At 45.8% G+C, this 21,390-nt stretch overlaps 1 protein-coding gene across 4 annotated transcripts in view; it reads left to right on the top strand.

The window, feature by feature from the left end:
- ADAMTS17 (ADAM metallopeptidase with thrombospondin type 1 motif 17) overlaps positions 1–21,390 on the top strand; it is a 352,557-nt gene that overhangs the window by 204,504 nt on the left and 126,663 nt on the right. For 3 of the 4 annotated variants that reach the window (XM_047864329.1, XM_047864330.1, XM_047864328.1), the window contains exons 11-12: positions 6,179–6,280; positions 7,327–7,472. In XM_047864329.1, coding sequence (XP_047720285.1) covers positions 6,179–6,280; positions 7,327–7,472 — 248 coding nt within the window. Of the gene's footprint in view, positions 1–6,175; positions 6,281–7,326; positions 7,473–21,390 lie in introns of all 4 variants that reach the window. The other variant, XM_047864327.1, reaches the window with a different exon arrangement.

The following is a 21,390-nucleotide window of genomic DNA, read 5'->3' as shown; positions in this document are numbered from 1 at the left end:
TTCTCTCCTTCTGGGACTATGATTAGATACATACATCAGTATTTTTCTTTCTTATCTCTTAACCCATTTTTTTTTTAGTATTTCCCAATTCCTTTTCTCTCCATACTGTACTGTGTATAATTTATTCACATCTATTTTCCAGTCACTCATTCTGTCTTTCAATGATGTCAGAATCTACTGCTTTTCTTCAACAATTATACATTCAGTTTTTAAAAGGTTCTTTCTAGTTTCTTTTTCAGATTAGCCTGGTCATACTCAATAGTATCTTCCTGTATGTGATCTCATCTTCTGGTTCTTTAAACATTTTATAGATATTCTATATTCTGTATCTGATCATTCTGTTATCTAAACACTTTGAAAGTTTAAGTCTTGTGTTTGTGTCTTCCACCAGCTGTCATTCATGTTTCCATGTTTCATTGTAAGTTTACTTTTATTGACTACCACCGTGGAGTTGTGAGAGGCTGAATGGTGATTTGCTTTCCTTCAGAGAGAATTTATATTTGTCTCAACCAAAGCCGGGGATGTCACCAATCCTTCCAGATTCCAGACTTACTCTCCCAGCTGTAGTATCAAGATCATTGCTGGCCCTCAAGGGAATGCACCTCTTCTATGTGCTTACCCCCAGATTGGACTATGTTGTATGTATGTACAGATATAGCTATGTGTGTATTTTGTGTTTGCTTTCTTGAATAGTTCCTTTACTTCTGGTGAGCGCAGCAATAAGGATGATATTTTATTACAATACCTCACTGCTTTTGTAATGGATGAGCAGCCCTGCCTCCCACAGACTATTTGGTCTGACATTTGCTGGAAGCAAAAGGTGCCTTAGGCCAACTTCTATCTATTTTACTGTATCCTAATTCCTTGAGCATGATAAAATAGATGAATTTCTACCTTCAACCCCCTTCTTTCCATTCCCTCTACCCCCCAATTTAATTATTTTCTTAGTGGTTAACATTTTACCTTTAAAAGCTCTTATATCTCAGTTACTATATTTATCTGTTATGTTTTGTTACTCCCCCAGCCAAAAACGATAAAGAAATTGATGTATATGGACAATCTCATAAAACCTTCTTTTCTAGCCTGTTCTTATAAGCCTCATCTTATAAGCCTCATCTTAGCTTATAGCCTCTGTGTTCTGTTGTCTAACTTCAGCCCCCACGTTTCAGTCAATGTCTTTGATCCATGTTCACTTCTAATCCTTGGGTTTTCCCCTCATTTCTCTGCTCGCTGAATTTCATCCTCTAGTATTGTCTCCCAAAAAAGATCCAGCTCTTTATAGGTTTGAAAATAATTTTCCGTTACCTAAATATTTGGGCAACACTTCAGTTGCTAGAAGTTGCTTGGGTTACATTTTCTTTCCTTGTGTCTTTCTGAGCATTGTTCCATTGCCTTCCAGCATTGAGGGCTGCCGTGGAGAAATCTGCATGTAGCCTGATACCTTTTCCCATTATCAGTGACTTGGTCTTTTTGCCTGGCTGCCTAAAATATTTTTTGCTTTATCTCTGAAATCCAGTAACTTTCATCAGGACATGCCTCCGTGTTCATGATTCTTCGCCATTTTCCCTGGAACAAGGCTTTGCTTTTCAATCTGAGACTGAGGTATTCTTTCATTTCAGGATAGGGTCTTGAATTTATATACATTTTTTTAATGTTTATTTATTTTTTGAGAGAGAGAGAGACAGCATGAGCAACGGAGGGGCAGAGAGAGATGGAGACAAAGAAGCCCAAGCAGGCTCCACCCTGTTAGCACAGAGCCCTACACGGGGCTTGAACTCACAAACCGTGAGATCATGACCTAAGCCGAAGTCAGATTCTTAACCAACTGAGCCACCCAGGCACCCCTTGAATTTATATTCAAATACCTTTTCTGTTACATTACTTTGGTTCTCTCCTTTAGGAGAGACCAGCCAGCTGTGATGGTTAATATTTTATCTCATTTGACCTGACCATCATTTCCCTGAGTTCTTATGTATTTTCCTTTTGCAAGTGCAAAAAGTGAAAAACCAGGGGTGCCTGCATGGCTCGGTCAGTTGAGCGTCAAACTCTGGATTTCAGCTCAGGTCATGATTTCACAGTTCATGGGTTTGAACCCTGTGTCAGGCTCTGTGCTGACAGTGTGGAGCCTACTTGGAATTCTCTCTCCCTCTCCCTCTGCCCCTCCCCTACTTGCTCTCTCTCTTTCAAAATAAATAAATAAACTTAAAAAACAAGAAACAAAACCAAAAAAAATGCAATTACTTTGTTCTTAAAAAATAATAATGCACATGTGCTTGCACATTGTTAGCCATTTTATGATCATTTTATCCAGTGAGTGAATATTCTTCACATGCTTTCTCCTTCCCGTAACTTCTCCCTTTTTGTACTAATTAGTACAGATCCTGTGATGATTCTTTCTTTTTTTTTAATTTTTTTAAATTTTTTTTTTCAACGTTTATTTATTTTTGGGACAGAGAGAGACAGAGCATGAACGGGGGAGGGGCAGAGAGAGAGAGGGAGACACAGAATCGGAAACAGGCTCCAGGCTCTGAGCCATCAGCCCAGAGCCCGACGCGGGGCTCAAACTCACGGACCGCGAGATCGTGACCTGGCTGAAGTCGGACGCTTAACCGACTGCGCCACCCAGGTGCCCCGATTCTTTCTATGTATTGTTCACCTCTGAGTTATTCCTGGACCAGCTATAGATAGGATGTTCATTTTGGAGAGTGTCAGGGCTATTTCCAGGCTAGCAGGCATTCTCCTCATGAGACCAGTGTGTGTGTCCTGACCTAAAGAGACCAGCAGTTGCAAGACTATCCACCATGCAGTCTTTCTCCTGCTCTGAGGAATGGCTCCCCCCACACGTGGTCTATCCTTGTACTTTCCTTGTGAAGCCCTGATTTTCCCGCTTCTACCTTGTGATAGGTTGGTCCAGAGAATCTTCCGTTATCAGAGCATGCATTTCTCTCTTGTCTTCTCTCTTTCAGTAAGTGGTTTTACCATAAATAGTATACTAAGCATGCATAAAAAATGCACAGGTCATACATTTAGAGCTTGATTCTTTTTTAGAAAGTGAACACACGTATGGATCCACTACATAGGTCAAGAACCAGGATATGAACCTTGATAAATGAACTCCCCAGTCTGGTGCTTCTGACCAACTCAGGCCCTTGACCTCCACAAACATGTGCCTGTTCTTTGGGAAGACGGAAAAAAGTAGAGAAAGCCCTGCCCTACCTGCCTTCCACAGCTGTCCTCAGGATGACAGATGTTACAGGACTTTGTCCTACAGATGGCAGAGCACTAGGTCATTTGGAAAGCATGACATGAATGCCAGCTATCTCACAGGCACCACAGTGACAAGCATTAATGCAGTCCATACCATTTGTCCTGTACTCACAAGGAATCACAGAAGGGTGATTGCTTAGCTTGGGCATACACGGCAGTGCTGGTGGCTGAGCTGGGATCAGAGGCTGCAGCTCTAAAGTTGCCTTTTCCGCTCAACTCCCTTGTCTTTGTTTTTAAACTAAACACAGAAAGGTATCCACTATCCTGACTCACAGAAAATGATAATTTTATCTTATTTGTTTTTAAACCTCATAAAAATGGGATACACACATTTCTGTCCGATGCATACGTCAGAGTGGAATTGTTGAGTGTTAGAATGTGCATGTCTTCAGTGTTAGTAAGTACTGCCAAAGAGTTTTCCAGAGTTGTTGAACCAAGTTAGAAGCTCAGCATCAGTTTTAGAGCATTCATATCATACCACATCCTTGCCAACACTTTGTATCCTCTGTCTCTGTCATTCTAGCCATTCTGGTGCATGTGTAGAGGTACCAAGTGGTAGTGGCTGATGAAATTAAGCACCTGCTCATATGTTTATTGGCCATCCTTATGTTTTGGTTTTTTTTTAAGTGATCTCTACACCCAACGTAGGGCTCAGATTCACAACCCCAACATCAAGAGTCACACGCTCCACCAATTGAGCCAGCTAGTCACCCCATCCTTAAGTTTAAATGCCCTTGTTTGTAAAGTGTCTGTTCAAGTTTTTTGCCCATTTTTCTACTGGGCTATTTTCTTAATTGTCTGTGGGAGCTTTCATGTTTTTACAGATATTCTTGATACAAATCCTTTGTTGGCTCCATGCATTATAAGTATCTCCCTTTTATTGCAAATATCCTCTCTTTCTTATGGTTGTCTCTTGATACACAGAAGTTCTTCATTTTAACATAATATAATTCATTTCTTTTGGCCTTTATGGTTACTACTTTTTGTGTTCTTGAAAGTCTTTGCCAGACTCATCTCCTTTTCTTTGATGGCTAGAAAAGTTTTATGGGAATGCGTGGTCTATAAAGCGCATAACAAACCATTCACACCGCCTTCCTCCTCTCCCTCTTGATGGGACAGGTGTGTCTCCTAATCCCAAGCACTCCTACCCATAAATTACCTGCCGGGTCAGCCTTGTTCTCATGAACACATGTCCACGCGCTGACACCACACTCTCGAAGAGCTCCGAGGTCAAGGTGCATGGAATCAAACATTTAATGAGGTGCAGTCTGTCTTTATGGGACCAGCTGGGGTTGTGCTCAGAGTTCTCATCTTTTTACCGTTCTGCTGAGAATTGAACAATAATGGGAACACAGGGGTTTTCCTGAACCCACAGGCACACTATTCCCCTTGAATCATCAATTTCTTTAAGGGCACGGAGTGGCTTTGACACACTTGAAAAAATGAGCAAGAGCTTGTGCTCTGTGAGTTCTTTGTCAAAGCCCCTCCAGCCCTGTTTTCCTTCCCTGTTTCTCCTTTTGTCTCTTCAGCTTCTAAATATTTTTTGACTTGAGACAGCACAGTGCACACTATTCTATGCAGATGTTTGAGATTACTTGGAACAGCAGAACTCTACACGAAGCACAGCACACCCTTTGTGAGCCCCACTGTGACTATCCTGAGCAAGGACCCTTGACCCTCACCCTGCCCAAAATGTACCCGCAGGTGCCCTGGCCACGCCCGGGAGGGTGATATCTCCCTACTGCGGCTCAGGCCTTTTCCCCGTGTGCTTGGGCTTGGCATCCCAGAAGTGCTGTGTCTTTAAAAGAGCCTTCTGTACATCTGTTCTCAATTTTCAGACCACGAGGCGAGGATTTGGGTGCAAGTAGTTTATCTGGGAAGTGATCCCAGGAAGCACCGTGAGGGGGCAGGGAAGGGAGAGGGGGGTGGCAAGTCCAAAGTACACTGATGGGCAGGCGACTGCATGGACAATGGGACCATCCCACCGGGACCCTCAGAGATAAGTGTGGCGCTGGCCTCAGAGCCATCGCACCCAAGGAGATGGGGTGTCCAGCTCCCATCCCCATGACCTAGGGTTACTCCGTGGTCAGGGGATGGCCTCCAGCGGAGAGACTGGGGAAGCAGCAGCCGGTGAATGTGCTGTCTTCTCCGAGTCCTGCAAGGGAGACTGAAGCAGCCAGGGAGGACACTGGCCATGTATCCAGCTATTTTCATAAATAGTCCCATCTTGAGCACTCTGTCTACATGCAGGTTTCCTATTAATACAAATGGGAGTCTGTTTTTAAATGCCTATTCTTAAGTAGAATTATTTCAATTATTTGTGCAGTTAAGAAATTCTTTAGGTGAAACACTATAAGAAATTAGGCATGATGCAGCTGAGCTAGAAAGCAGGTGACCACAGGGAGAATGGAAAGCCTTCTTTAACCCCTTGGGGTCTCAATTCTGGGCCTGCACAGTGGCCCCTCCAGCCTCAGCTCTGAAGCTGCCTTTTCCGGCAAGCCCTCCTTGGTGAGGTTAGGATGGAGAGATTCCTTTCCTATGCACTTGGTCTGACCCATGGGTGTCTGCCTCATACCTTCCTACATTAAATGGAAAGTATGTGTTTGTTACTGGCTCCCAGCCTGCGCCCTGCATGGGACAACTCCTAGGCCCTCAATAGCTAATGCAGGAATTGCCGAACTGAATCCCCATGAGACAAGCATGGGAAATAAAGGCACAGAATTTTGTTGAGTTAAAATGAACCAGTTGAATGATGCACATATTTTTTTTTCTTCACATCCAGACTCATGACCCTCCTTCCCTTCATGTTTCAAATTCTCAATCCAAACCAGTCATCAAGCCCCACCTTCCGCCCCCAGTAGTGACCTGTGTGTGGTGCTCTAGGCAGTTACCTTCCTTCCCTTGTCAGCAGCATCTGATGTGCGCTGGACTGTGGTGCCTGGTGGAAGGAGATACGTCCTGCAAGACCAAGCTGGACCCTCCCCTGGACGGCACTGAGTGTGGGGCAGACAAGGTAACCCCCGCCTCCCACTGCCCTCCCCCAGCCCCCATCTCCTGAGCATTGGGCGTTTCTCCTGAAGGGCAGTGGTCTGTGCTTTACTCAGGAGTACCTGAAGCACCCTCTGGGCTGCCCCAGAAATGCCCATGGAGCCCACTCTGGGAAAAGAGGGGCACCCACATCACCTCTCCTTTTTCTGCTGATAAGATACAAGAACCACTTGCTATTTTTGTTCAATCGACTCTTTTTGTCATACAAGTGAATTTACTTAAAACTTGCACGTCAATAAACCATACGTAGAAAAACAGGATCACTTGCCATACACAAAGGGCTATCATAAAATAAATTCTATGAGAACTGTGTTGCTCACTTCTAGCTCAAGTTTAAGAGAGCAAGCCTGTAGGCCTGATCTTCATTAACCGGAGAGATTGGTGTTGGAGAGGAGAGGTGTTCAGGGCCAGCAGCCGCAGAGTTCTCTTAGTCTTCCTGCAAGGAATGAATGAGATGCCATGGTTGGGAACCACTAAATCACCTGTCCTGCCCTGGATGTGCCACACACATTGGGAAATTTCCATTTTAGAGGATTGGCTTTCCCTTATCCTCGGAGCCAAGGTTCACCCGTGTGGAACTTACGGTGTCATCTCCGAAGCACCAAACCCAACTTTGAAGTTCAAAACCACAAAGCCAGGAGACTCAGCCTTCCAGAGAGATGCACTCCCAGTCAGGAAAGTTGGCAGAAACTCAGGTCTCTCTGTAAGCCATGTGAACTAATCCTTTTTCTGAGAACTTAGAAAACTCCAACGGAGCACACGTCACGTGGGATTTTAGGGCACACTGCAAATGCCACAGGTGTACAGGTGTCAGGTTGAGTGAGCAAGGAAGGTCGCTAGAGCTAAGCAGCATGCATGCCCCAAAACGGTCTGCTCATACGTGAATTACAGAAGGCAATTTGGGACGGCAAGGTGCTTTTTCACGTGGTGGGAATCGCAAGTTACTGGGTGAGTGAGCAGGTTTGATCCTTGGGCACTGAGGGCCCCTGGGGCCCCCCTGCTGTGTTTCAGTGGTGCCGCGCAGGGGAGTGCGTGAGCAAGACACCCATCCCGGAGCACGTGGACGGAGACTGGAGCCCCTGGGGCGCGTGGAGCATGTGCAGCCGGACGTGTGGGACGGGAGCCCGCTTCCGGCAGAGGAAATGTGACAACCCCCCGTAAGTTCCCCTTGAGCAGGCATTCTCCAGGGTGCCTTGATCGGGGTTTCCCAGCAGCAGCTCTTCCTGCCTTAGGCAAAGGAGGGTCTGTCTCCTGCGAGAATTTGAGCGGAAGTAAGACCAAGTCCCTCCAAGGGCCACGGACGCAGGGTGTTGAGTGTGTCATAGGCCACCTCAACTTCGACAGAGCTCTTTCTGTGAGCACAGATACCCTGAGTCCCATGGCTCCTTACTCCTCACGTGGGCCTTGCTAGAAAGCTTTCCTGAGACAGCTGCGTGACACACTCCCCTGGCCTGCAGCTTCCTTAGGGGACCTTCCGGGGAGGCCTGTGGACCTTCGAAAGAGAGGCTCACCTTTCGATTGGCTCTTAGCTGATCTGGGAGCTGCCTGGCTGTTGATGAGTCACAAAGCACCTGGGGGTTCAGCTGTCCTGTACATGCAGATACTTTTCATGGGTCCTTTTAGAACGATTTGAGAGAAAATTGTTTTTTGGGTTGTTTTGTTTTGTTTTGTTCTTGTTTTTTATCTTATAAGCTTCCTTTTATTGACCTAGAAGACACCATGACCCCTCTTGTTCTTGGCACATTTGCTCCAGAAAGCTCAGGGGTAGATGTTGTGCTTAATTATAAAAATTCCTTGCCCACAGGTGTTTCTCGTCTCCTCTGAAATTTCCCATTTTTAGTATTTCTTAAAAGAGTCTGTTTCATGTCCTGTGTGCCATCAGCTTCATCACATTCACTTCAAAAAGAGCAAGTTATAAATTATCAGTGAAAAAGAAATGCTTTATATCCATAATTAAGTCATGGTGATGAATAATTAGCAAATCCCTCCTGTGTTTAAAAATCATGAAGCCCAGGCTGTATCCCAGACCAATTAATTCACAAATTCTGGAGATGGGACCCAGGAACTGGATGTTTTAAATCTCTCCAGGTGAACCCAATGGCCAGCCAAGGTCAAGAATTTCCCGATTAAAGGAAAACATGCACACAGTTTAGTCAACGTCAAGAATACTGTTTTTCCCCCAGTAGTGCTATAAGAATTGGCATCACATACTGTGTCTTGTTAAAACTTTTCCTTCCGGTATTTAGCAGAGTGGCTGAAAAATAATAGGTGTGTCTTTAATCTTTTAGGAATGACTTCTTAATTAAAAGCATAGAGGCTATACTGGGATCCTCCAGAGAAACAGAATCAACGAATATATGTATGAATCTCGATGAGAACTTGGCTCATATAATTATGGAGGCTGAGGGGGTCCCACAATCTGCCATCTGCAAGCTGGAGACCCAGGAAAGCTGGTGATGTCATCCAGTCAGGTCTGAAGGCCTGAGACCCAAAGGAGCTGATGGTGAAATCCCAGGGGAGGGCAAGAGAAGATGAGAAGAGAGGTCCTAGTGGGGGTAGGGGGCGCAGGGTGCGTGTGTGAATTCCTTCTTCTTCTGCCTTTTGTTCTATTCAGACCTTTAGGGATTGGACGATGCCCATTAGGGAGGGCCATCTACGTTACTTCGTCCACAGGCCCGCTGCCAGCCTCATCCAGAAACCCTCACAGACACACCCAGAAATAACCTTTCATCTGCACACCCTGTGGCCAGTCACATCAACACATAAAAGTAACCATCACAGATGTGTAGAAGGTTAGAAAGCCTGTTTTGCTAAATGGTGAGAAATTAATAGATGTTTCCATTTATTCATGGCTCTGTAAGGAAGTTAAAATAGTTCCATCTCTGGCCCTGAGAAGAGAGCTCTGGATTTGGAATCAGGATGCGGAGATTTAGGCCTGGCTTAATTGTTGGTCGTGTGTCCTCAAGGAAGCCCCTTCTTCCCTCTGGATATCAGTTTTGCCATTAGAGGGAGCTGGCACGGTATGGTGGGAAGAGCTGGACTTCAAAGTGAAACAGAGAAGGCTTCAAGTCCCAGGGCCACTCCCTATAGCAGGTGATGGCTATTACCTGTGTCTCTGTCTGAAGTTGGAATAATTCATGGGCATACATATAACATACATGGTCTGTCTTTAGTATATGGTCCTTCTCTATATTAGCACTAATGGAAGATTGGGGATGGGATGAGACTGTGTGCCCTGCCCCCTAACTCACAGCACTGTTTGAGGCTCAGAGGAGGGTGATTTACACGGAAAGGCTTTGTTGTAAGACTTATAGCTGCCATGGATGCTTCATGTTTGCATCTGGAGCTCCTGTACTCTAGCCGAGGATTGGTCTCCTTTGGCACAGCATTCCACACCAGATGTCACCCAGGAAATGTCACAGTAGGGGCCTATCAGAACCTTTAAATGCCCAGAAGGACCCTGTGCCCAGAGACGGTTGACAATTGGATTGTATTCAGGTAAGGACAACCCTTACAAGAATAAGATGTCATCGATGCTGAGCAGATGCATTGGGCACAACTTTTAAGGGCCCTGACTTTGTTTTCTTGGCATGATGTTGGCTAAGGCATCCCCCATGCCTTGGCTCTACCCACTGTTCTCATCCCAGCTGCTTTCTGCCCACCCACTCCTAAAGAACCCCTAGTTCAGAAAGCCAAGTTAACGTGCTTCCCTGGCCTGGCCTGCTGTGGGATTTCATGGGCTGGGTCCTCACGCTATCCCTCCACACCCAGTGGCCTCAAGAGAGAGGCTGTTCCAGAAATCCCAAAGTTGTAAAAATCTTCCATTCCTCTTCTTTATCAGGTGCCCTTCCTCCCCACCCAGTGGTGGTCATGGACTTTATCTCTCCTTGCCCCTCTTCCTGTGTTTTATCATTGAGGAATGGGGGGGATTTGTCAGGCTACCACAAACAGGCCACTGAGGGGTATGCAGGTCTTAGCACATCAGATGGCTATGGGCACTGACACATCCCTGAGAGGGAAGTCTTTATGTCTGATCTCTGTCATCCAACAACATCCTGTGGGGCACGCAATGGTAGAAGGACCAGAAAGAGAATATTGGTGTTCTCAGGTCTCCTGGCTCCTGTGCCCCTTCGCAATGACACCTTTCCAACATGGTGCCTTCACACACCTTGACAAGGCTCTGACTCTGGACTAAGGACTCAGCTAGTTATAGGCTTATAGTGACAAGCAAAAACAGATTAAAAAGTCCTCGCCGACTTCCCTTGGTCTTCTCCTGGACCTGACCCTTCCCAAACTGATCTGTCCTCCCAGCCCACTTCCCCACTCAGTTCATAGCACCACCCTCTGTGACATTGCCACAGTCCAAAGCCCCTGAGTCTGTGAGTGGTCCTCTTGTCCCCTCTCTTCCTCCTCCGTGTCCTCTCAGGGGAAGAATGGCAAATACAGTGAGCCCACACCGTGTGCCACGTTCCCGCCTGTGCATTTACAGAAAGTGAATCATGTAAAAATGCTGCCCTATGAGGATAGGTATTCTTTTTGGCCCCACTGATTAGAAATTGAGTGGTAGAAAGGTTAGGTAACTTGCCCGTGGTCACACAGCTAGTTTAGAACCTAGCAACGAGGCTCCATTGTTCTTTCAGACCTTTTGCACTGGCCTCCCTGCTTCCCACATGCTCCTTGTCCCCCAGATTCATTTCCCACACAGAGCCAGAGAGATCTACTTAAGCATAAATCCAGTTATATTTCTTCCTGCTTCAGCCCTGTCAATCATTTCCTTCTGCACTTAGAATAAAATCCATACTCTTGACCATGGCCTCTGTATTCATTTCCTGGGGCTGATGTAATAACTGACCACAACTTGGTGTCTTAAACAGAAATTTATCCTCCTCGCCCCATTCTAGAAACCAGAAGTCTGAAATCAAGGTATTGGCAGGATTGATTCCTTCTTGAAATTGAAGAATTCATCCCACCCATGCCTCTCCCTGACCTTCTGGTGGCTTCCGGTGCCCTTTGGCATTCTTTGCCCCTGTAGACTTGCCTCTGGTCTCTGCCTCTGTCTTCACATGGTCTTCTTGGTGTGTCTTCTCCTCGCCTAAGGACCCCTGTAGTTGGATTTAGGGCCTACCCTAATTCAGGATGACCTCATCTCATGATTAAGAGATCCTTTTGTTTTGTTTTGTTTTTAATGTTTATTTATTTTGAGAGGGAGACACAGAATCCTAAGCAGGCTCCAGGCTCCAAGCTGTCAGCACAGAGCCCAATGTGGGGCTTGAACTCATGAACCAGATCATGACCTGAGCCAAAGTCAGATCCCCAACTGACTGAGCCACCCAGGCACCCCAAGAGATCCTTAATTACATCAACCAAGACCCTTTTTCCAATTAAGGTCACATTCGAAGGTTCTGAGTAGGATTATCTTGGAGGGGAAGGGGCCACCATTCAACTCACTGCAGCTTCCTTTCTGTCCTAAGATACAGCACTTCAGGCTCCAAACACTTGTCAGTATTCCTTTCCCTCTCCCCAGCTTGCCTGTGTCTCTCCTTGGGTCTCTAACTAAATGTCCTCTCAGGCCTCCTTCCTGAGCACCTTGCACCAGACTGGGTGCCTGCTTTACCCTCTCTCTCAGCACCCTCTTTCTACTTTACAGGTATGATAACAATTTGTAATTACTCTTTTGTACTTGCTCGCTTGTTTTCACTCTGTCCTCCCCCTGCTGGCCTCTGGGCTCCATGAAGGCCACACCTGTCTGGGCACCATTCTCCTTTCTGTGCTTATAGCAGAATGATCCTCAATGATATGCGCTTCCTACCTCATCACTTGGATGCATGCTGGCTGAGAAAAAGCAGTCTCTGCTTTTCTACTGCCCCAGAAGACATACTTCATACTGTTCTCCCCCCCCCCAAACACAAAGGTTATTGTAAATTATTATGCCAAGAAGGCAGATCACCAGTTAGCCCCCCCTTTCTTGTACTGTCTCACCTCACTGAGGCCTAGATGCCGTGAACAGCCATGAGTGGGGTTCAGGTTCCCCTACACATGAGGGTCACCTTCTCACACACCTGCCCAACCCTGGCAAAGTTGTAGGCCACAACTAGGGAGGCTCAGGGCCCTCTCAAGAACAAAGTCCAAAATGTAGCCCAGCCTTGTTTACTCCATGTGACAGAAACACTATGTCTTTGCATTTGTAATATTTATGCCTCGGTAGCCTGTCCAACCTTTCATAATAACAGCATAGATCTGTTTTCCGTTCTGGAAAGCAACAACAGGCTCTTTCCCCCAGGTAGTTTCTATAAGGTTCCTTCCCTTTCAGGGAACCACCCCAGGTGAATGGGAAGAGAAGGGCCCAGTCCTTGGGTGGGTGGTTTAGCGGCAGCCCCAGGTGTTTCCGGGGGAGATGCAGACAGCGTTTTACGAAGTCCAGGCAACAGTTGTTAACCTGCTTTGGCAGAGAAGCCTGACGTGGTGATTGTTACAAAGCACAGCTGATCGAGGACCTGGAGCCAATCTCTGACCAAAACAATGTCCTCTGCCTGGCTCACTCCTTAAATCACCAGGCTCGCTGCCTTGAGATTTCCCAAGGATGTCCGAATCACACTGCTATGAACATCTCGGACTTGGAACGCTCCCACCAACCTCTCCCTACCCAACTCCCCCCCCCCCCACCTCACTTTGTATTCCTGGCTCCTTCCCCGTCTTCTGCAGCTGGTTTATTCACTGTCCAAAAATACTGGCAAGAGAGTCCGCTCCCCCACCCCACCTTTTTCTCTCTCTAGCCTTGGTCTTTACAGCTCTTGGAATTCATATTTCTTGCCAGCTGACATCAAGGCCTTGGGGACCATCCGTGTTTTTAATCCAGCTTCCTGGGCTCGCCCCTTCCTGCCATAATTTTGTGTCACTGTGGGTGGTAGTTTCTGCCAAAAGACTGCAAGGCAGAAAGTTCATCTCCAATTTGAATTCTGGTACCCCATCAGGAGGCTTGTGTTTCAGGGAGAGGGCTGGAGAAGTAGGGTCAGGAGAAAGGGTTCAGATGGTCTTGTGTGAGAAGCCCGCTCTGTCAGAGAAGGACCAGAAGGTGAGTGGAGCATAGATATGGAATGCGCTGGGGTTAGCACACAGCATCACCCCATGAGCATCCAGAAGGAGAGCAGTCAGCCTCCTAAGACCAAGCAGGAAGCCTTGGGGTGGGATGTGAAGCTATATGCCTATACTTGCTTTTTGCTTCCAAAGCAAAGCCCCCATGTGTCTACTTTCAAAATGCCAGTGACCTGGTGTTCCCACGGATGGATTTTTTAAAATCTCAGTCTTCTACGCTTGAACCTAAGTTAACATGTGTTACTTGGATACCTTGAAGGGGAGGCCTTAAACCTGGGATGTCTGCTGCCCTGAAAGGACGTTAGCAGCCCCACCCTACCCCTGGCACCTGGAGCTGCTGTCCGTTAAGCAGTCTGTGCCTCCAGATGGTGAGCAGGTCTGAACCACTTTTGTGACTTTATCTTATAATCTATCTTCATTGAGTAGAACAGAGCAAAAAACATGTGTCACTCAGTTGGAGTGTCTCTCTTCCTCTTATCCTGATTCTACGTGTTTATCCACCCATGAGGGAAAGTGCCTTGGGTTCCTGTTCATCTCAGTGACCCCTTGTCTTATCCCTGCTCTGCCCTGGGGTCTGCCCAAGGCACTTCAGAGCCTGTCCTAACAAGCCACAGTCCTGCCCTGCAGGAGCTCACCTGTCTCTCCACACTTTCAGTCTCTCACCAAAGCCTCTCTACCTTATTGTTTGTCCTTATTTTTATTTTTTTTTAATTTTTTTTTCAACGTTTATTTATTTTTGGGACAGAGAGAGACAGAGCATGAACGGGGGAGGGGCAGAGAGAGAGAGACACAGAATCGGAAACAGGCTCCAGGCTCTGAGCCATCAGCCCAGAGCCCGACGCGGGGCTCAAACTCACCGACCGCGAGATCGTGACCTGGCTGAAGTCAGACGCTCAACCGACTGCGCCACCCAGGCGTCCCTGTCCTTATTTTTAAACATCCTTATCAAGGGGGCACCTGGGTGGCTCAGTCGGTTGAGCGTCTGACTTCGGCTCAGGTCGTGATCTCACAGTTGTGTGTTCGAGCCCCACGTCAGGCTCTGTGCTGACAGCTCAGAGCCTAGAGCCTGCTTCAGATTCTGTGTCTCCATCTCTGCCCCTCCCCTGCTCATGCCTCTGTCTCTCTCTCTCTTTCTCTCAAAAGTAAATAAACATTAAAAAAAAAATCTTTATCAAGGTATAACATAGAGAAATGGGCACCTGTTCTAGAGCATGCTTCCTGCTGCAGTACTGCCCATCTAGTCAAGTGTGTGTGTTGGGCAGGTGTATGTTCACAGCAGGTAGGAGTCATTGCCTCCTAATGTGCGTGTATGTGACCGAAGGAGGGTGTGGTTTTGCAGAGCAACCCTACCATATCCACTGCCGTGAGCCACAGTGGGCTTCCACTTGTTCTCAGCATCGCCAGTGCCCCATATTGTCAGTCTTTTCCACGTTAGCCTTTCTGGTAGGTGTAGAGTGGTATCTCCCTGAGGTTTTCGTTGGCATTTCCTTTCCAAGTAATGAGGCTGAGCATTGTTTGTGTCTGTGTTTGCCATTTGGATATCTTTTCTTATGATGTGCCCATTCAAGTCATTTCATTTTATATCTGATCTTCTACTTTATTCATGTTTATAAAGTCCCAACAGAGGGGCGCCTGGGTGGCTCAGTTGGTTAAATGTCCAACTCTTGGTTTCAGCTCAGGTCACAATCTCACAGTTTCATGAGTTTGATCCCCGCATCATGCCCTGCACTGACAGGGTGGAGCTTAGTTGGGATTCTCTCTCTCTCTCTCTCTCTCTCTCTCTCTCTCCCCCTCCCCCCACTCACGCCATCTCTGTCTCTCCCAAAATAAACAAATAAACTTAAACCAACAGAGTACAAGTAGAAATTGAGGATTGATGTGGGAGAAGCCTCTTGAAAAGTCCATCATATCCCAGCTAACTATACTCGTATGTCAGGCTGGCTTCAGCCTCACAACAGCTGATGGGCAGCCCCCTTGCCAGCCTACTCCAGCTGCATCCAGAACCTCTTGGGAATCACACCTCTTATCTCCACCTCTTACCCACTGAGCTTTGTTCTAAGATATTAGATCTTTGATTTCCTCATCTGAAGGATGCAGGCAGAAACCCCTTCAGATGTCTTGCATAGATTTATCAAGGTAATGGTTCTAAAGAACAGGTAACAGGTAAGCCCTCTGGCCATATTAGTCTATAATTGCAGTGTATGTGAAAGTGCCTCTTTATATATAAGCTCTTCACCTGTGTCCTCAGCTGACCACACCTCACCTCAAGATGAGATTTCAAATTACTGTGTCATATCCCCATCTATTTCCGTGAGTCCTTGTGGGGCTATGGAGCCTGGCAGGCTTGTCTGTGCCTTGCAGCCCTCTTAGGAAAGGCTGAGGGAAGGACATAGGCCTACTTTTAGCCCTCAAAAAGGAACAGTTCTTTTCTACCAGAATTCTGTTATTTCACCTGTCCCTCATTTTAGCCATGCCAAGCTTGGTTTCTGTTGTTTTGGTTTTCCTAGGTGTCTTTTTATTTTATCCATGCTGCGTAGCCAAGAGAATCTTATCAGAGTGAATGAGAACCTCAGCCCTCTGCTCCTCAGACATGGGGAGGGTGATCTCTCCTGCCTGTGTCTGCCAACCCCAATACAGCATGCCCTAAAGCCCTTGTGTCCATACAAGTGAAGCCTGGCACAGTCACATGACGTGGGTTCCTTGGTGAAGTTGGCCCCCTCCTTCCAAGTCCTCCCACCACAGAACTTCAGTTTGTGGACCACCCTGTCACACACACCCTTCCCACACATTGATTCTCCTCTCTCTTCCTATATGGAGGGTGTCTTTCTGTTGTCTCACACCAGTGTATACCTGGGAAGCCATCACTGGTGTCATGGTAGCTCTCAGATAACCCAGATTATAGACACAGTCATGAAGAAGGAAGGGGCTGGCCATGGATTGACATACTGGGATGATTTGGGTAAGAAATCATGCTACTCATGGATTGCTTCTCTCTTTTTCCTATGTTGTTCAAATAATGACCCAAAGGAAAACAAGAAAAATCAATGCTTTGAGTCATTTTCTTTTTGAGCAGGAAATTTTAATGTAAAAAAAAAAAAATTAACTATAACAGGTGATTGAACAAATGGGAATTAACTGCTAAGAGATAAAGAGAACACCGGAAGAGCACTGAAAGAGCAAATATAAAAGTGGCCACTGTCATTGGATCTGAGGCAAAGTACCCAAAGAAGGAACAAATACAGATGAAGGTGCCCATCTCTCTCTCCCTCCCTCCCCTCCCTCTCCCTCCCTCTCTCCCTCTGCCTCTCCCTTTCCTTCTCCCTCCCTCCCTCCCTCTCTCTCTTTCTTTCTCTCTCTCTCTCTCTCTCTCTCTGTCTCTGTCTCTGTCTCTGTCTCTCTCATACACACACACACATGGGTGAGATTCCTTGGACTTTGTTGGAGTGGATGAAACTAAGGCTTATTGGATGAGGGAGAAGTTTGCAGAGATGGTGCACTGGTGGAACCCTCTGGAAAGTCACACTAAGGGGTGTTAGGGAAAGCTATCCAAGGGGAGAAACTACACCTGAAACCAGGCTGGGAATTTCCCCAAAGCATTGGTGTTCTTGGAAGGTGCCCTATGGGATGAATGCTGCCCTAGGGAAGTAGTCTGCATCACAGGCCACTGCAGGAGTCTGCTGAAAGGAATTAATTACCAGAACCAGAGAGAAAAGTCTGTTCTTTCTCTAGCATCACTCTAGTGCTTACAAAGCTTAGCATCATGCCTGCTTGACTGGAGATCTTTAATTCCTTATATGGCCTTAAGTCACCATCTAGCATTTTCTCATTTGAACTGTGAAGGACTCTCTAGTATTTTCTGTAGAGCAGGTCTGGTAGTAAAAACAAACAAACGGGGGCACCTGGGTGGCTCAGTTGGTTGAGCGTCTGACTTTGGCTCAGGTCATGATCTCGCGGTCTGTGAGTTCGAGCCCCAGGTCGGGCTCTGTGCTGACAGCTTGGAGCCTGGAGCCTGCTTCAGATTCTGTGTCTCCCTCTCTCTCTGCTCCTCCCCTGCTCATGCTCTGTCTCTCTCTGTCAAAAATAAGATAAACATTAAAAAAATAAAAACAAACAAAAACGTCCTCAATTTTTACTTATCTGGAAATGTCTGAATTTCTCCATCATTTTTTTGAATGACAGTTTTGCTGGATATAGAATTCTTAGTTGATAGATTTTTTTTCTTTGAGAACTTTGAATGTATAAAGCCACTGCCTTCTCGTCTCCAAAGTTTCTAATGAGAAATAGGCTCATAATTTATTGAGATTGTCTTGTATGTGGTGTTTGTTGACTCTCTCTTGCTACTTTCAAGATTCTCTCTCTCTCTCTCTCTCTCTCTTTTTTTTTTTTGACAGTTTGATTGAAAAATGTATCAGTGAATTTATCCTACTGGGATTTTGTTGAGCTTCTTGGATTTGTAGATTCATGCCTTTCTTCAAATATGGGAGGCTTTCAGCCATTATTTCTTCAAATAATCTCTGTTCCTCTCTCTTCGCCTTCTGAGACTCCCATAATGAGTATATTGGCTCTCTTAGTCATTTACCACAGATCCCCTCTGCTTATTTTTCTTCATTCTTTTTCTTTTCACTCCCAAGACACAATAATTCAGTTGCCCTACATTTAAATTTGATGATTCTGTCTTTTGCCTGCTTAAATCTGCTTTTGAACCACCTGGTGAATTTTTTATTTCTGTTATTATATTTTTCAACTCTGGAATTTAATTTTTTATCATTTCTATCTCTACTGATACTCTCATTTTCTCATACATCATTTTTATTTATATCTTCCTTCAGTATTTTGAGCATTTTTAAGACAGTTGTTTTAAGTCTTTGTCTAATAAGCCCAACATCTGAGTTTCCCCAGACCCAGTTTCTGCTTATGTATTTTGTTCCTTTGATTGGACCATACTTTCCTTTCCCTTTGTATCCCTTGTGATTTTGTTGTTGTTGTTGTTGAAAACTGGACATTCGAATCTTATAATGTAGCCTTGATAATCAGCTTCCCCCGTCCCATGATTTGCTGTTTCTTTGTTGTTAAAAAGTTTCTCTATGCTGGGGATCAATCTTAAGTGAAAGTATAAGGTCTTCTCAAGCCTTTAATGAGACTTCATCTTTCCCTGAGCATACTTGGTGGCTTTCTAAATTTTCCCATATGTGCAGTTGCTTCTTAATGACTTAATCCTTAAATATCTGATTCCCAAAAGGGAGAAAAGAAGGGAAAAATGTATTGCTCATTGAAATTCCCTGGAAGTCACTTCAGCTCAGAGGAGTTGCAACAATGGTGGCCACCCTCTGTCCCCACATCTCAGAAATCAAAAGTAGCACTGAATAATCAGAACAGAACCCCAGTATTTGGAGAATAAGGTTCTCATTGTCCACCCTGGCTCCAGCCAGCCACATCAGGAATACAGGCACAGCTGCCTGCTGTGGGGCTGGAGTGTGGAGGACAGATAGCCACTACCACAATAAAGGCTGACATTTATCTAAATTCACCACAGCTTACCAGCCAAACTTTTTCCAGTAGGTTGCACGCTTTCAAACAGACTCCAGAATTTCAAAATGGTCACTTCAAACAGTTTTTGCCAATACAATTATCATCTAAGTGGAGAAATGGATCCCTGGTGCTTCCTCCTCCACCATCTTCCTGACCTTGCTCTGTCTTTTGGTCATTTTTTAAAAATTGTCTTTTCTTTAATGTTTAAGAGAGAGAGAGAGAGACAAAGCATGAGCAGGACAGGGGCAGAGAGAGGGAGACACAGAATCAGAAGCAGGCTCCAGGCTCTGAGCTGTCAGCACAGAGCCCGACATGGGGCTCAACCTCACTAACCACAAGATCATGACCTGGGCCCAAGTTGGACGCTCAACCAACTGAGCCACCCAGGCGCCCCTATCTTTTGGTCATTTTAAGATAAATTTTGATAATATAGTTCAACTCAGTCTAACTACCTTTTGTTAATGGTTTGTTAACGGTTTGTTAACTTGCCTGTGCAAGTTCCTCTGCTAAAAGCTACAGAAAAGTAGGAGGAAGACAGTAATCTAGCTCACCATTTCACAAGGTTGATGATAAGCAGTATAGCAGAGAACCAAGCCGGGTCAGGACAGGCAGGCTCCAGGTAGAAAATAAAAAGAGGCTGCATGGTGGAGGTGGCCTCAAGGATGGACAGAGAGTCGGGGTGGGGGGTGGAGAAGATGGGACAGTGAGCTAGATGGGTGGCTGAAAGGGGACTTGCCCGTGGGAGAAGGGACAGGGAGAAGAAACAAGATAAACAGAGTTCAGGAAGAAAGCACCCTGAGGCACATGAGGAATCCTTCCAGACCCACTTTCTCCTGGATCCAGGAGTTTTCTCATCCTGTCTAATCTCTCCACCAACCTGCTATTAACCATAAAGTTAGTTGGTTTATGAGGGTCAGTCAGATGCAAACCTGGAAAAAACAATTGACACAGGTGGGTACAATGGAAGCTAAAATAAAGCTCAGTGACGGGGCGCCTGGGTGGCGCAGTCGGTTGAGCGTCCGACTTCAGCCAGGTCACAATCTCGCGGTCCATGAGTTCGAGCCTCGCGTCAGGCTCTGGGCTGATGGCTCAGAGCCTGGAGCCTGTTTCTGATTCTGTGTCTCCCTCTCTCTCTGCCCCTGCCCCATTCATGCTCTGTCTCTCTCTGTCCCAAAAAAAATAAATAAACGTTGAAAAAAAATTTTTTTTTAAATAAAAAAAAAAAAAGCTCAGTGACATCTCAGGAGTGTAATTACATGATGTGCACAGATCTCAGTTCACACCCTGAAGTGTGTAGGAAAACATAGCTTTCTTTATTTTTCTAGAAACCAATTTTTCATTTGCATTTGTGTTTTTGATTTTTTTTAATTTGTGTTTTTGAACTCCATTCTAGTCCATGTTGGATTCTTAATCACTTCTGGAGTTTTTGCCCCATTTTCCCTGAGTCTGCAGCTAAGTTCAGTGATCCTTGTGTCGTCTGGTGTTTGTCCTCTAAGGCTGCCATGACCAACTGCTACTAACTGGGTGGCATAAACAACACAAGTTTTTTCACTTCTAGTTCTGGAGGCCAGAATTGCCAGATCAAGGTCTTGGAAGGATTGGTTCCTTCAGAAGGCTGTGAAGGAGAATCTGTTCCTTGCACCTCTCCTAACTGCTTAGTGGCTTGCTGGTGATCTTTGTCGTTCCTTAGAGTATAGAAACATCACCCTGATTTCTGTCTTCATCTCTGCATGGTGCTCTCCCTCTGTGTTTCCATCTCTGTATTTCCCCTTTTTATAACAAGACTAGTCATATTGGATTAGGAACTCACCCTGCTCTGGTATGATCTCATCTTAATTAACTACATCTGCAGTGGTCCTATTTTTAAATAAGGCCACATTCTGAGGCATTGGGGTTAGGACTTCATATGATTTTAGGATGGACACAATTCAACCCAGAACTTCTCACCATACAGCATCTGTAGCCTTACCCATCCCTTCTCTGATCCCAGCCATGGGAACTTGTCTATTACAAAGAAGATGTCCTCCTGCTGGTCCGCATGGCTTTTCCCCTCTCTGTTTCTTCCACAGTGTGCTTTGTGGCACAGGAACCCATTCATCTGTTCACACTTGGTATGCAGGCCCTAGGTTCTTGGGGAGGCTGTCTGAGACTCTCTCTATGCCATGCAATCATTTCTCTGAGATCCAGCTGCCTGCCTTGTGCTCTGGGAAGGAAAAAGAACAAAAGGTCCCTCTGTTCTCAGATCCTGTACACCTCAGAGAGGTTCTGCTATTTCCTAACTTGGAGATCAGAACTCAGGGTCCCTCTCTAGATCCACCAGTATGTACCCTCTCACAAGGCTGTCACCATGCCCAGGTGAGAGAGATGTTGTCTGGTGTATATGAAATGGTAATAGGGATATGAAAGAAGCCTTTCTTCCCATTCCAGACGTTTTCTCCAACACATTTATGCAGA

This window comes from Prionailurus viverrinus, chromosome B3, assembly GCF_022837055.1.
Source record: "Prionailurus viverrinus isolate Anna chromosome B3, UM_Priviv_1.0, whole genome shotgun sequence".
Classification (NCBI taxonomy): domain Eukaryota; kingdom Metazoa; phylum Chordata; class Mammalia; order Carnivora; family Felidae; genus Prionailurus; species Prionailurus viverrinus.
Note: the sequence above shows the minus strand (reverse complement) of the source record. Positions and strands in the feature narration are given on the sequence as shown.